The 16,080-nt window shown below is 41.6% G+C and overlaps 1 protein-coding gene across 1 annotated transcript; it reads right to left on the bottom strand.

Moving 5' to 3' along the window:
* Positions 1-11,022: 11,022 nt before the first annotated feature.
* LOC105045529 (putative disease resistance protein RGA3) lies at positions 11,023-15,419 on the bottom strand. The gene is made up of 2 exons (XM_010923840.4): positions 11,789-15,419; positions 11,023-11,513 (listed from the first exon to the last, which is right to left on the bottom strand). Exon 1 carries the CDS (start codon positions 15,179-15,181, stop codon positions 11,834-11,836), a length of 3,348 nt encoding a protein of 1,115 aa, XP_010922142.1. The 5' UTR covers positions 15,182-15,419; the 3' UTR covers positions 11,023-11,513; positions 11,789-11,833.
* Between the last annotated feature and the right edge of the window lie 661 nt (positions 15,420-16,080).

Here is a 16,080-nt window from a genome sequence, read left to right as displayed (position 1 = left end):
TCGGGATAGGTGGTTTCTCTGATGAAGCCCGCCTCAAGTAGCTTGTCCACTTCCTCGTCAATGGCCTTCTATCTTTCGGGGGTGAAAGATCGCTTCTTCTGTCTCACCGGCTTCGCGCCAGGGATGATATTGAGTCGGTGAGTCATTGTTTTCGGGGGTATGCCGGGCATATCTGCTGCCGACCAAGCGAATATGTCGGCGTTAGCTTTCAACAGCTCTATCAGCTGCCGTCACTCTGGGTCGGACAACTGCGGCCCGACCCAGACGACCTGTTCAGGATTCTTTGTCATTGGGATGGAAATCAGCTGTTCAGCCGGTTCACCCCGCTCTTCCTCTTTTCGTTGGTCCAGCTTGTCGACCGTCAGAGAGTCCTTCGATTTATTGCTTTAAGTAGAGATTTGGAAGCATCGCCAGATGAGCTGTTGATCCCCACGCATTTCTCCAGCTCCATTTTTAGTTGGAAATCGGACCATCAAGCGGTATGTCGAGACTATCGCCCTGAGGGCATTTAGTCCGGATCTTCCAAGTATAGCGTTATAGGCCGAAGGTACTTGGACGACCGTGAATGTCATGTGGACAGTGCTTTATCGTGGTTCGGCCCCAGCTGTCACGGAAAGAGTAATTTTTCCTTCCATCGCGATGGCTTCCCCGGCGAAACCCATTAGGGGCGTAGTGACTCTCCTGAGTCGGTCGGTCGACAGTCGCATTCGGGAGAAGGCCGAGTAAAACAAAACATTAGTGGAGCTTCCATTATCAATAAGAATCTTTTTTACATCATAGTTCGCTATTGTCGCCGAGACAACAACAATGTTATCATAAAGAGTTTGGATTCCCCGAGCATCCTCATCTGTGAAGATGATTACATCATCCTGACACGGCCTCTTCGTCGGCTCTCCTTCAGCGGTCGTTCCTCGATCCAGTCATCTGGAGATCATGTTGATGACTCCAGCAGTAGGCTGGTTATTCACTGCCTCTTCAGTCGGTTGGGGTCGTTGGTCGGGAAGGAGTCGAGCAGCGGGTCTCTTCGGTACTTCTCGAGATACCCTCATCGTATGAGGGCCTCTATTTCATCCTTGAGTTGGATGCATTGCTCGGTGTTGTGACCGTAGCCCCGATGGAACCGGCAGTACCTTCTCTGATCGAGGCCTTTTGCCTTCAGAGGTGGAGGCCGTCGCAGATATTCTGCTCTTTCGATCTCCATCAGGATCTACGCACAAGGAGCAGAGAGAGGAGTGTAGGAGTCATACCTGCGATGCATTGGTCTCGGACTCCGCCGTCGAGGCGATCTCGGACTCCATCGTCGGGGCGAGATCCGTTTATCAGTGAGGGGCCTGCTGGGTTCAGCAGGAGCCCGATTCTTCTTCCACTTCTCCTTTTGGCCCACGCCCTCGGTCAGGCACCGGTCGGAAGCTCCTTCGTCCGTGCGCATGTATTTATACGCACGCTCCAGTAATTCGGCATACGTCCGGATGAGGATCTTGTCCAAGGAATATGTAAATCGGGACCCCCTTAGCCCCCTCTTCATGGCCGAAATAGCCATATCCTCGTTGAAGTCCCGGACCTCAAGTGTGGCCCCATTGAATCGGGCCATAAAGTGTCGGAGCGTCTCATTTTCTCCCTGTTTGAGGAAGAAAAGACTGATCGAGATTCGTAACGATTTTTGATTTGTGCTGAAATGGATCACGAAAGAATGCTCGAGCTGCCCGAAGGAGTGGATGCTCCTTGAGCGGAGGTCGGAGTACCAGGCCCTGACAGCTTTACGAAGCGTGGCGGGGAAGCCGATGCAAAGAAGGGCATCGGTTGCCCCTTGAATTGTCATGAGAGCCTTGTAGCTCTCCAAATGGTCAACTGGGTCGGTGAAGCCGTCGTAAGGCTCCACATGATGCATCTTGAACCGACTAGGGATCAGTTCGTCGAGGATAAATCAGGAGAGAGGTTGGGTGGTCCGGAAGTCAACATCGTTCGAAGACTTCTGGCCATCCGCCTAGAGTTGGTCAAGCCGACGGTCGATTTCTTCGAACTTACGCTCGTAGCTGTCCAACCGTCGGTGTTGTGAAACCCCAGAGGTCGAACCTCCCGACAAACTTAAGAGTGAGATGGATGGTGTCCGCAACCGCTTCTCCTTCCTCGCCTGCTCCAGCTAGGAAGGAGAAGGACACCGAGACTGGTGGGTGTTGCACCGTGGCCGCCTCGCTCCTTCTCGATGGGAGTGCTGAGATGGCTACTCTTGAGGAGAAGACGAAAGTTGACACGGGCGTCGGCGGCTGCTTCTGGACGGCATAAGGTGCACCGCCGGTTGTTCCGTCGGTGGTTGCGACAACTGAGTCAGTTTCTGTTGGAGGTTTTTGACCGCGTCCGTCAGAACGGTCATTTGCCACACGATCGTCGCGATCTACGCCTCCGTGGTTACCACCGGGTGCGGAGAGTTGGGTTCCGCCATGGAAGGTGAAGGAGGGGCCTCTTCCCGACGGAAAGAGTGCCTCGCCGACCCGGTAGCTCTCGATCGCTGAGCCCTGATTTTTGTCATCTCGAGAGATTTTTTGAGCTCTATGAAGCTCGCTGTCTTACCTCTGTCGAATAACTCCTCTTCCTGGCGTGCCAAATCTGTTGCGACCAATTTTCTCATCGCCCGATCGCCGGGGTCGCGCATCTGCAAGAAAAATCCTCACTGACCGGAGATGCCTCCGGCGGAGACCCTCCGATGGTCAAGTCAAAGAGGAGACTAGGCAACAGTAAAACTTAGCGAGATAGAGAGAGAGAGAGCTCAAGAGCATAAGGCGCTTCAGAGAGCTTGAGAAAGCTTGCTCAAAACTTCAGAAAGCTTACCAAGACTGTTGCCTTACCCCGTTTTATAGTAAAATGCGGTATGGTCCCGCCATTAATGGTGCAGACAACTGAAGAGTTGTCAAATCATCAGGAGCTATCAAATCACTGGGATTAATCCATGTCCTTGGCAGGACAATGTCCCAGGACGGTCATACCGCATGTTCTTGACAGAACAACTGCCCATAGCGGTTGTACGGCGTTTGGACGGGCTAGCCGACTATATGTCGGTATTCGACTACCGGGACGTCGGGTGATGACTCGGAGACACCGTCGACTGATCTGGTACCTTGCGGAAGTCGGACGTCGGCTGCCACCCCCGACAGTAAGTCGGTGGTATGGATTCGGCCGCTCGACCGGTCGGGAATAGCATGGGTCTGTTTGACCGACACACCTTCAGTCGGATATTGTCGGCAGCTATTGTCGGCAATCGTCCTCGGAGTCGTTATCGAAGTCGTCCGTCGATCCGATTGGTAGAGTTGGATGTCGGTCGGACCGATCCGAGGATAAATTGACGTACAGAGGTCAGTCAGTATATTCCAACACCTCATAACTGAATTATAACAATGAATCAAGTCACAACAATTCCAATGTGCAACTAAAGATATATATGCCTGCTGACTTTGATGTTAAAATTCTTTTTTCCCCCTTCCTTTCAACCAGAAACTGAAGAAGATGACAAATCTTTGTTTTTTTCATGTACTTTAATGCAATCAAATAATTAAGTGTATCTACAGTACTAAAGCAAGCTAAAAATTTCGCAGATTCAACCTCTATGAGCATCATAAAACATAAAACTAAAATCTTACGAAATGTTGCTAATCTATTATAAGAGAAGACCAAACTAAGAAATTTTCAGAGGAAGAAAAATGAATTTAAAGGAAAAGGAGAAACATTATATGGAAGAACCGAACGCATTGAAAGACCTTAAATTGAAATCAAGCGAGGGTTTCCTCTCTTGGAGAATATTTCGAGCTGGGAAGGAGAAAATAAGAACAGTTAACAAGAAAAAACAAAAGAGAGCAGTGGATTCCGAGAGAGAAGAAGAGGCGGTCGTGGAGGACGGATCTCTACCGCTCGTCCACCTGAAGGATGCAAGGAGGAGAGCTTCCATGGCCGGCCGCCGGCGAAAGCGGGAGCGGAGGAGAGTTGAGGAGGATTAGAAGGAGGGGCGTCGGAGCTCCCAAACTCCAAACAAGCTTCCGTGTGGTCATTCACTAGCTCATATAGTGTCTAATTGTGTTTTAGCTCAGTTCAAGCTTGATTTCAAACGTGGCCCAAGCTTGAATTCAAGGTTTGTTTAATGCTTGGTTTGAGCCTATCTTAAGATTTAATTGATTAGTTACCCAAAATACAGATTTAGTTGATTCAAAGATTTTTTTTTAAAAAATATACATTGTTTACAGCTTTGATCTAATAGTCCATCATCTATAAATATTTAATACAATAATATAAATATATTTGAGGCTTACAGCCAAGTTTATCCAATTAGATCAATTTTTGGCTATATATATATATATATATATATATATATATATATATATATATATATACAATCGGTATATGAATATTCAGTTAGAGCTATAGCTTAATTTAATCATATATAACTATCATGGACCTAAATTAAAAAAAAAAAGTAATAGCATTAAAATGCTTTTAACATAAATTACTTTCCATACAGCGATGTAATTGATTTGGTGGTATATAAGTTTAGTGATCCAAAGATGGGCCTTTTCATCCATTTTGTTAGATATAAATTGTAGCATGTGATCAATATCTCAATCTATGTTTGTAAATTATAAATAGACAAAGATATCAATATACTGATACTTGATTCCATCTCATCTATTTTCAGCTTAGCTATCATCAAATTTTGTCCATAAACCTCAAATGGTCCCAACTCTGACTTGGAATCAATTTTGAGCTGTTTTAAAAATTGAGGTTGGTTTATGTAGCTTCAAGCCAAGCTTGATGTATGCCATTCTTGGGTTGCTTTATTCATATATAGAACATGCAAAGGAAGAAGTAACGATAATTCTTGACAAAATTTATCATATCAATCGATATTGTACTATACTGTTGTTGTGGGATGGGCATCGGGGGCATTGAGCCCGAAAGTCCCATACCGGATACAATCAAGGGACTCTACTGCTTAAGTACTACCACTCCCCCTCTCCCACGTGAGGCGCCTTTTGCGGGGCAAAACCGTGCAGGGCGGAGTGTTAACCGGGTCAAAGGCTCGGGCCCCGTTCCAGAGCGGACAATTCCTCACGCTGGATGGAGGAGATGGGGTGTGTACGACTGGGCAGTAGACCTCAATAATTGGTGCCGTCTGTGGGAACCCGTCCCCTACCTGCGCAGTAGACCTCCCTTGCTGGGGGGCTCTGTTGTGGGATGGACATCGGGGGCATTGAGTCCGAAAGTCCCATACTGGATACAATCAAGGGACTCTACTGCTTAAGTACTATCACTCCCCCTCTCCCACGTGAGGTGCCTTTTGTGGGGCAAAACCGTGCGGGACGGGGTGTTAACCGGATCAAAGGCTTGGGTCCCGTTCCAGAGCGGACAATTCCTCATGCTGGGTGGAGGAGATGGAGTGTGTACGACTGGGCAGTAGACCTCAACAACTGTACAGAACATATTAGTATCAAATTGATATATAGTCTCATACCATGCCAATATTTAGTATATCTCACCATCTTTTATTATATCATACATTAATACTATAATAGAATGATATCAATGCAGGATACAGTACCAAGACAATAAAGGTTGATTCTCTCTTTTTTTTTTTTTTTAACTCAAAAAACAATGATCTCTTGATAGTTACTTTAAGCCATCGACAATGCTCTGCTTCTCCTCCTGTCTTTCCCTACCTCTCGCTTCATGCATTCTTCTTTCCGCTTCTTCTCCAATCCATGGTGATGCTGCTCTTGTTGAACTGAGGAGCCCTCTCCTATGGCCATAGCTTCGCTTTATTGAGGAGCAAGTAATGAATGGGTATCTTTGCTCTCCTTGATTGCATTTTGTCTAATGCTCTTCATCTAGATATCCGAACTGCAAAATGCTTTTTCTTCTTTCGTTCAGCGAATACATTTCAGATTGATCAAACTTTTAAGAAGAATCATATACTTGTATAAATATTGCCAGTGCTAGCTCTTTTGATGCTTATCTGAGGAGTTTTTGTTACTTTTATGATGTTTAGACTCAAAAGAAAAGGCCATGGTCCTCCACTTTAAGTTCTTATCATGGAATTATTGATTTGCAAGGTTATATTGTTCCAAAGCAGGGAATAGGAAAGATGAAATAATAAATTTGGTAGCTTAAGAAGATTCACATAGATCTAGGCAAGGGAAGGAAATGTTAAAACTACTCTAATTTTTAACTTCAATAATGTGCTGGCTAAATAACTTTGGCACTAGAAACTAGATAGGCAATAGGAGATATTATTGCAAGATAACCTGTTAATTAATGTAGAAGCCGAAATAACAATAAACAATCATATGCAGAGAAAATAAGACATAACAATTTACATGGTTCGACCTTTGGCCTATGTCCACAGATGAAGATGGAGAGAGATTTCACTATATCAAAAAAAGATCAAAATATCCAAATGGACCAACTAAAATCTAAAACAAATTGGTTTCATACTTGTTAGAAAAATATCTTGAGATTCGGTCCACAATAAGCCTAAAACGAGGTTCAAGATGACGAATGGAGTCCAATGAACTCAAGAACAGTCTAAATGAAGCCCAGACAGAAGAGATACACGCAATAGAAGACCAGCACAGAGGTTGGTACGGCCCATAGGCCGTCAGAAGGCCCATTAGGCCAGCAGAGGCCGATGATGATGCGGGCCAGCCATGCGCGGGTGCATGGCCCAACAAGCACATGACCCAGTGTGGGCGCATGCGCAAGCGCGGCCAAGGCAGAGTTGAGTACCCCGATCCACGATGGACCGACGGTCCATGGGAAGGTCCGTGGATCGAGCACCATATCCCACGTGCTTCTCACAGTCCATGGTGGATCGGAGGCATTTCCTCATGGTTTTCTCATGGTTTGGTGCATGATCGGATGGTTCGAATAGCATGCGGGCATGATCAGGTGATTTGGGATGCTGATCGAATGGCCGAGGTGTTGTTAGAGTTCTATTTCAATCCTATTTTCGATCTAGACCCGGATTGAAGCCTTTAAAGGGCCCTGTGCGGCGAACAGAGAGATGTGAGGGGCACACCGCAGATGTCTCAGCAGGAGGTCTGAGAGGCCGTGCAGCTGAGAGAGGCCTAGGCAACCGTCGGGAGAGTGTTCGGTGAGTGCCAAAGGTGTGCAGCAGGCAGAGCAGAGCGTCAGGTAGAGCAGCTGCAGTGAGGCATGATGTAGTGGTTTGCTCCACAGAAAGTATCTCGAGGTGTTGAGGACTCTGGTACTAGCAGGCCTGTGAGAAGATCTCCTTAAGAGATTTTGAGAGAGCTTTTGTGAGAGTAGCTTCTAGTTGAAAGATGTGTGTATATGAGAGTTGAGAGTGGATATTCTCCTCTTGTATTTGTTTCTTTTCATGATGAAGTGTGCATATCCCGTGGAAGTAGCACTTGGATTATTCCATGTACTTGATTATGCATTTTCTTTTCTTTTCTTTTCTGACGCAGCAAGTGGTATCGGATCCACAATAAGTGGTATCCGAGCAAGTGATATCACAACAGTACTATGGGTCACATCAAATTCAAGTCGTACTCAATAAATCTCCACTTTGATTCGAATTTCATCAAGCTACAGTATAAAATAATGAACTTATCTCCATCTCCTCCAATAATGCCCTTAAGAGCCTAGCTCAACATCTCAAAATATGAATCAAGTCCAAGCAGTGTTTGAACTTGAGAGTGATAAGTGGCTTGGTCATTATATCTGCTGGATTATCTGTCATAAGAATCTTCTTCAGTATAATAAATTAATAATCCCTTGTAATACAACATCCCGAATGGCTTGATGTTTGACATCAATATGCTTAGTCCTCTAATGATGCATCTGATTTTTGGTCAGATGTATGGCACTCTAATTGTCACAATAAACAATAGTTATTGATCAAGATCACCAACCAAACCTCATAACTAAATGACCTCCTTCACTGTGATATACTCTACTCTGTAGTAGACAAAGCAATAGTAGACTGTAAAGTCACTTTCTAACTGATAGCATAATCTAAGAGAGTGAAGATATAGCCTATCAAAAATTTTTTCCTATCCAAATTATCTGCATAATCAGAGTCCATATAACTAATACACTACTACAAGTGTCTGAACCCCGATGATATACCGAATAAACAACTGTAATACCTCTCAAAAAGTGTAAGATCCATTTTGCACCTTACCAATGGATTTCTCCTATATGCCCCATGTACTTGCTAAAGATATTGATGACTTGTGAGATATCTGAATATGCGTAAACCATAGCATACATAATACTTCCAACTACACTAACAAATGGAATACATGATATGTATTTCTCCTCCTCATCTGACTATGAAGACAAAGTAGTTGAAAGTTTGAAGTGTGTTATAAGTGGAGTACTGACTGGCTTGTAATCCTGTATACCAAAATACTTAAGCATCTTCTGAATATAATTTTTCTATGACAAGAACAATCTGCTTGTGCGCTGATCCCTATAAATCTTCATATTCAATTTTTTGTTTGCTGCATCAAAGTCCTTTATCTCAAATTTACTATTAAGCTGGGCTTCTAACTTCTTAATCTTGGACATATTCTTTACTAAAATGAGCATGTCATCAATATAAAGTAACAAATAAACAAAAGAGTCATTTGAAAGCCTTTTGTGATAAACATAACTGTTATAGTCACTTCAAAAGTAGCTATACCAATGCATGAATGCATTAAATTGCTTATATTACTGTCTTAGAGATTGCTTTAAACCATATATATAATGATTTCTTTAAGCAAACATGGTCCTTATTATCCTGAACAACAAATCCTCCTTGCTACTATATGTAAATCTATTCTTCAAGCTTATCATGCAAGAATTCTGTCTTGACATCATGCTGCTCAAGCTCTAAGTCAAACAATGCAATGATGATAAGCAACATACAAATAGAGCTATATTTCATAAGAGGAGAACAAACTTCATTAAAGTCTGTGTCCTCTCTCCGACTGTAGTCCTTTGCAATCAAACATTGTTTTAACTTTGCTGCTTCAACCTTTGGGATTCCTTCTTTCTTCTTGAAGATCCATTTGTCCCAAACAATCTTCTAGCCTTATGGTGGCTTCATGAGCTCTCATGTCTAATTTTTGGGAAGAGATTTAATCTCCTTACTCATCTAATCCATGCATGTGCCACAAACAAGTATTATCTGAACCTGATGAGGAAACTGATACAACACTAACAATTATGCTACCATAAGGCAAGTAGAGGTCATGAGACAATTTGTCTTTCAGCACAATAATAACATCCTTTGAAATCTTTTAAAATTGTACCTTCATCAAAATACTTAAAACTATGTGAATCAAGAGTGCTAAAAATAAATCAAGTTTTTCTTTAAATTTGGTACATGTTGCATTGGACAATGTCCTAACAATACCATCATGCATCTTGATCCAAATGGTTCTTATGCCAACAATCTTATAAGATGCATGTTATTCCCCATAATCACAAACCATCATCAATAAGGTGCTAAATGAAAAATCAGTATTGATGAGGATACATGTGATAAGAACACGTTGAATATTCAAGGATCTAAGTATCTCTAAAAAAATTGATAAATATTGATAGGATATCGGCACTATCAGAACTATCCTCTGCTATACTAGCCAAATCTTTAACATTAGAGATATTATCAGACTTCTCCTTTTTTTGAGTTTAGAATAATGTCCTTCCTTTTCAAAGTATTGTATTTTTTTTTTTTTCTTTAAATTTTGATCTACCTCTGTTTCCTAAACTTGAACCCCAACTCTTTTTTTTTGATCTACCTCTCCAACTCTTTTCTTTTGATCTACCTCTAACAACCAAACCATCCACCAGACATCTTTTCTTCGACTCCCTCAAGTTCAATAAAGTCCTCATGTTTCTCATAGAAAGAGTGTCCCGACTATATAGCATAGTATCAATAAAATGCTCAAACGAAGAAGGTAATGAACACAATAGAATAAGAGCTTGATCCTCATTGTTAATTTTTATATTAATATTTTTAAATCCAAAATAATTTTATTGAATTTATTAAGGTGGTCTATAAGGGGCATACCTTTATCTGAAGAGTGTAGAGCCACTATTTCAGATAGAGTCGATTTATTAGAGATTTGGTCATATAAATACTCTCAAGTGTAGGCCACAACATTGTAGTAAATGGCTAGTCTGTAACCTCTCGCAGAACCTTGTCTGCCAGAGATAGGTAAATCATACTCCAGGAGATCATCCTTATTCTTTTTTGACAATATTGTTGGCAAAGCACTTCTACCCTTTTGAACCTTCAATAATCCCTATCGAACCAATAAAGCTTGCAGCTTTATACACCAAAGACTCAAATCATTCTTTTCGTTAAATTTTTTGATTTTGAATTTCGTAGCCATCATGAAAAAATTACGAAGAATAGAAATAAAATCAACAGATAATCAAATATCCAAAATAGATCTGTCGAACAAATCTGAACAAATTTAAATCTCAGGCTCTGATACCAGTTTATTATAAGATTATCAGTTAATTAATATAAAATTTAAAATAATAATAAACAATTACACATAGAAAAAATAAGATGCAACAATTTATATAGTTTGGCCTCAAGCCTACATACATAGATGAAGATAGCATGAGATTTCACAATATTAGAAAGATAGAGTACAAAGAGTATGCGACGGCTTAAATAAAAAAAAATGATCCTTAAATAATAAAAAATATGATTATAATATATATATATATATATATATATATATATATATATATATATATATATATATATATATATATATATATATATATATATATATATATATATATATATATATATATATATATAGTCATTAAATCTTAAAATAATGAGAAAGATCAAAAATACCCAAACCGGCCAACTAAAATCCCAAGTGGATCGGATTCACATCATGGGTTACATCAAAATTCAAGTCACACTCAATAGATATTATGAACAAACATTGCTTTAGGTAATATATTATTTTGACAAGGGATATTACCTCCAGTTGAGAGGTGGCTATAAGAGATAGAAACAAAACATGGGCTAGTATAGTTCAGGAATGAAGTTGAGGTTATTCCTTTGATCATACAAAGCTGGCCAATATTTAAGATTGTCCATGAAATGAACAAAAACTTAGATTGGTTTACATATGGTTACTTGCATTTATAGTTGTTGTGCTTTGTAGCTAAAGCATCTCATTCTTGTAACTGTAAGATTCTATTTCACTGAACTAATTGGACTGACTGACCAAAAATGTATGTCAGGTACGAGCAGCATAAGTAAACTTGTGGAGATATTTCTGAGTTGCTAATGGATTGCTCAAGGGTTTCTTCACATTGACGAAAATCCAGTATCATGTCATTCACAGTGACTTGAAGAACTTTTACCGTGCTTTGGCCGTTCGGACTCCCTCTTGGCCAGAGACGTGCTTTTTCCTTGAATCAGGAGTATGAATGGGTTATGATCTGATAGACATCTTCTATTTCCATGAACATGTCATGACCTGCACATCAAGCTCATAACTTCAGAATCAGGTAAGTGACTTGAATTTAGAGGTCAACGTACGTAAATACTAATGGAAGAGAAGGGTATCTTTAAGATCAAAACTGATGTGATCATTTTTATGCTTTGCATGCCTGAAACATAAATGCCAGTGAGCATTTTAGCATCTCAGTACGAGCAGAATCCTAGAACATTTCAGAATATGTACTATCCTCAACATATAGAAAGGAGAAAGGAAAGCTCAGATGTAGGACTCACAGAGAGAAACATTCATACCATAATTGTTGGTGGTAGTGTTATAGAAGAATCTCCTTCCTCTTTTCACTCAGACATGATGTCTTCATCTATCTCTACCTTGACAATATGAGCTACCTTGGCCGAATCCTCTCTGCCCAGTTCACATCGCTCCTTCAGTGATGGGCATGCTTTGATGTACAATTCATGCAGACCCTTGGGCAAGCCCTCCGAAGGCAAGTGCGGGATCCGGGGACAGTTGCCGATGATCAATGTAACTAGAGAGGATAGTTTCCAAAGATCAGGAGGCAGGTATTGGAGATTGGCACAATCCAAAATCGCCAAGAATTTAAGTGTGTTAGGCAGGCCCTCCAGTGGAAAATAGTAGAGGTCAGGGCAGTTGGCAATCTCTAGATGAGTGAGGAAGGCAAGGTTCCTGAGTTCATTAAGCAGTGGGTTGATTAGCTGATAGCAGGAGCCAATCCGGACATCTTCTAGTAAGCTGGGCAGCAGGCCCTCCTCTAGTGCTGTCAATGGCACCAGCCTGGGGCACTTATGTATGTGAAGACTCTCCAGTGATGTGGAGTGCTGGAAACACTCTGATGGCAATGACAGGAGACCTTCACAATTATTGATCTTCAAATCCTTGAGAGCCCTCAATGGGTGGCTTAGCAGGCCTTTCTGCAGGGATGTTAGATTAGGACACTTGTCAATGTGCAAGGATGAGAGTGAGGATGGCTGATTCGAATCCCACAATTCGGGGAGAAGACTGAGCCCTGCTTCAGATATTCGGAGCCTTGTCAGGGTCGAAGGAAGGCGGGGCAGTGCTTTCAGCTTAGGACAGTCAATGACATCAAGTTCAGTGAGGCAAGGGAACAATTGGTCACCATCTGCAAATAGCCATTCTTCCAAATTGGGCATGTCATCAAGAACTAGTTCAGTCAATGATGGGAATCCCTTAGTTGCCCCATTGCCTGAGAATTCTTGGCTAATTAGAATCAGTTCATCAGCTCCTCTTATCTCCAGCTTTTTGAGGAATGGCAGCTGTCCCAGAGGTGGGAGGTGTATGCATCTTATGCAATTGGATAGATGGATGGTCTGCAGGCTGGAGAGTGGACTTGCTAGCCAACTTGGAAAATTGGCACCTGCATAGCCTGTGATTTTCATCTCTTTGAGTTCATGATGTGGGCTGAGGCCTTCAAGCACAACTTCATCGAGACATTCTTCATGAAGACTGATATCCCTGTTGTCTTCCCATACAAACTCTAGCAAACTAAGGTACTCCTTTGTGTTTAATTTAGCCTCATTCGCCTCTTCTCTGCGGGCTATGTTCTCAAGACCCGCAATGCAGAGACGTCCTCGAAGCTGCATCATGTCTTTCAGCTCTGTAATTTTGTGTCCTCCATCCTTCTGAACGACAAATTCCTCTAATTCTTGGAGGCAGGTGAGTCTTCCAATTCCAGCTATGTTGGCAATTAGTCTGGTATTTGCCTCTAAATGACGCAGGTTTATGAGGTTAATAATACATTCCGGCAGTTCTTGTAGTGAATTGCAATTTTTCAGTTTCAGCGTCTGCAGATTGTATAGCTTACTGACTGATGATGGCAATGTTTTGATTTTAGTACTCGAGAGACCCAAGTAGCGAAGTTGTTTTAGATTTCCAATAGAATGTGGCAGCTCTTTGATACCTCTGCGATATAGGTCCAGCACCCGTAGCCATCTCAGTTTCATAAAGAGATCATCAGGAACAGAAGTTATATTCGATTTGTATCCCCGCAACAATAGGAGTGTTCTTAATCTCTTAAAACTATAAAATGCCTCAAAGGAAGTGAGAATTGAATTGTCACAAGAAAATGATAAATGACGGATCTTATTACAGTTGTTGAGTCTCTTATAATCCTCTAATCTATGACAATCATCCATGGTTATATATTGCGCCAGATCATGGATTGCATCATGCATTACATAGTTGCCCTTGTAAGGCTGAAAGAAGGATCTACTCAGCAAGTCATCAAAGTAAGTATTTGCTATGTCTTCCAATCTTTTACTCCCTTGAGGCTGAATAAACCCCAGTGCCATCCAAATTTGGACCAATTTATCTCTTTCAAACATATAATCTTTGTGAAATACAGCACAAAATGCAAAACACTGCTTCAAGTGTGGGGGCAAGTGCTTATAACTCAATCTTAAAGCTGGTAAGATACTGTTCGTATCTGGTGTCAACTCCCATATCTCACTCCTCAAAATATCTTTCCATTCTTCTTCATCCACTTTCGAGTACAGGAGGCTCCCCACTGCCTTTGCTGCAAGTGGTAACCCCTTGAGCTTTTCTACAATTTTCTTACCGATTTCCTCCAATCTTGGATATCCACTAGAGTTGCCATCAACAAATGCACAATTTTTGAACAAAGACCAACAGTTGTTGTCCGATAATCGCTGCAACCGGTAGGAAGGGAACCCACCCATGATTCTCCCAACATTTTCATTCTGAGTTGTTACCACTATTTTGCTTCCTTTTCCTCCAGAACTTAAGGAAGCTCTAAAACTGTGCCATTTGTTGTGATCCTCATTCCACACATCATCTAAAACAAGCAAAAAACGCTTCCCCTTCAAATGTTCAAAGAGATTTTGTTGGAGAATATTCATGTTTGTGGTCATAGAAGAGTGCCCATTTATAGCAGAATCGAGGGTTTCTTTAGTTAACTTCCTCTCATCAAAATTCTCAGAAACACAGACCCACATTCTTAATTGAAAGTGTTTTTTGACCCTCTCATCATTGTAGGCTAGTTGGGCTACAGTAGTCTTCCCAAGGCCTCCCATACCAACAATAGGGAGTACTGAGACATTTTGAGGACTAGATTCACTAATAGATAGCAAGATATTCACAATATTATCCCTATCCTCCTCTCTACCAAACACATTCAACCCATCTACCAGTGAACTGGTTTCAGTTCGCTCTGTGATCTCAAGTTTGCTCATCCCACCTAATGCTTGAAGACCGAGAACATCTCGCTCCTTAGCCATCCTAGCTAGCTTTTCCTGCACCCTTCTTATCCTATGTGCTATGGTGCAATGAAACAAACCTTTCTGCCATAAGGTGCAAGATAAGAAGTCACATACCTGCCTTTTCCAGCGGCTCTGTGATTGGTTGCCCTCTAAATTTGATCTCAAAGCCTCTGCTGCATGACCATCCAGCAAGTCATCCAAATCATAGGCAACATCCTTGAGCTTCGCAAGCCAATCTCTCACTCGTTTATCCTTCAATTGCTTCTCCTCGGCATCTTCTAGCAGCACTTGTATTGTGGATAGTGTACTTGAAAGATTTTCTAACTCATTATTAATACCTCGTCCTGATCTGAACTCATGCAAGGCAATTGTGGACAACCTTTCAAAAAGAACCTGCATGAACGCTGATAGAACTGCTCCTCCTGCCATGATGTGTCCCTCTTTGTATTGTCAGAGAAAGGAAAGAAAGGCCCAGCGAAGGGAGGTGGAGAAGCTTGAGCTATTTAAGGAGTCTCCAACTTAATGCTCAGGTCTTCTCTCATATCAAATTTGAGGTGCAACTGGGACCGCAGGCGGTGGCAATAAGCTAGCTTGGCCAACCTTGGAAAAATGGCACCCACTTGTTTCATGGAAAATGGAGCCTCTTTAGATTAATTAATGGATACAATATTAGATCAAGCCAAAAAAAACCAACTACCATGCCAATAATTTCTTCTTTCTTTGGGGAAGAATATCACCAGTATTTTCCTTTAAATTGTACTAGCCGCGTTGCCGGCAATCTCATCAAAAAAAAGTTGACTTGGTGTATGAAAGGGAGCTCTAGAATGGTGGCTATGGTTGTTGGTGACTATGACAGTCTATTATTGACCAATTATTGGGAGAATGCGGCATGAGAATAACCAATGATAAATTTGGGAGCCACGTACTACTTCAGATAAAGATAATAGCCAACTTCTTGACTAAAATTAATTTGAGGTTGGTAGTAACAGGTGAGATGAAAAAACTGCAGAATTTTTTCATTTTCTTTCAGATAGCAGGTAGCTCACAAGATGCGAATGTCCAGATTATGCGCAAGTTCTCGGTGGAAATTAGCTTGAGATTGTAGCAATAGGTGAGATGACAACATTGACAGAAATTTTGGCTTTCATTTTTCATCTCAACCAATCAAGCTACCAGCTGCAGTTCTACATCTTTGGATTAAGTTCTCCTTTTATTAATTGTTGAAAGAGATACCATGGGATAGTCATTCCAGATGGATTTTCTTATTGTAAAATAACCTTTGAGAAGGGTGGTTTGGGAATATGAATACTAGTGCATAGTCTCAAATA

This window comes from Elaeis guineensis, chromosome 5 (genome assembly GCF_000442705.2).
Source record: "Elaeis guineensis isolate ETL-2024a chromosome 5, EG11, whole genome shotgun sequence".
Taxonomy (NCBI): domain Eukaryota; kingdom Viridiplantae; phylum Streptophyta; class Magnoliopsida; order Arecales; family Arecaceae; genus Elaeis; species Elaeis guineensis.
This window is presented reverse-complemented; position numbering and strand designations above follow the sequence as displayed.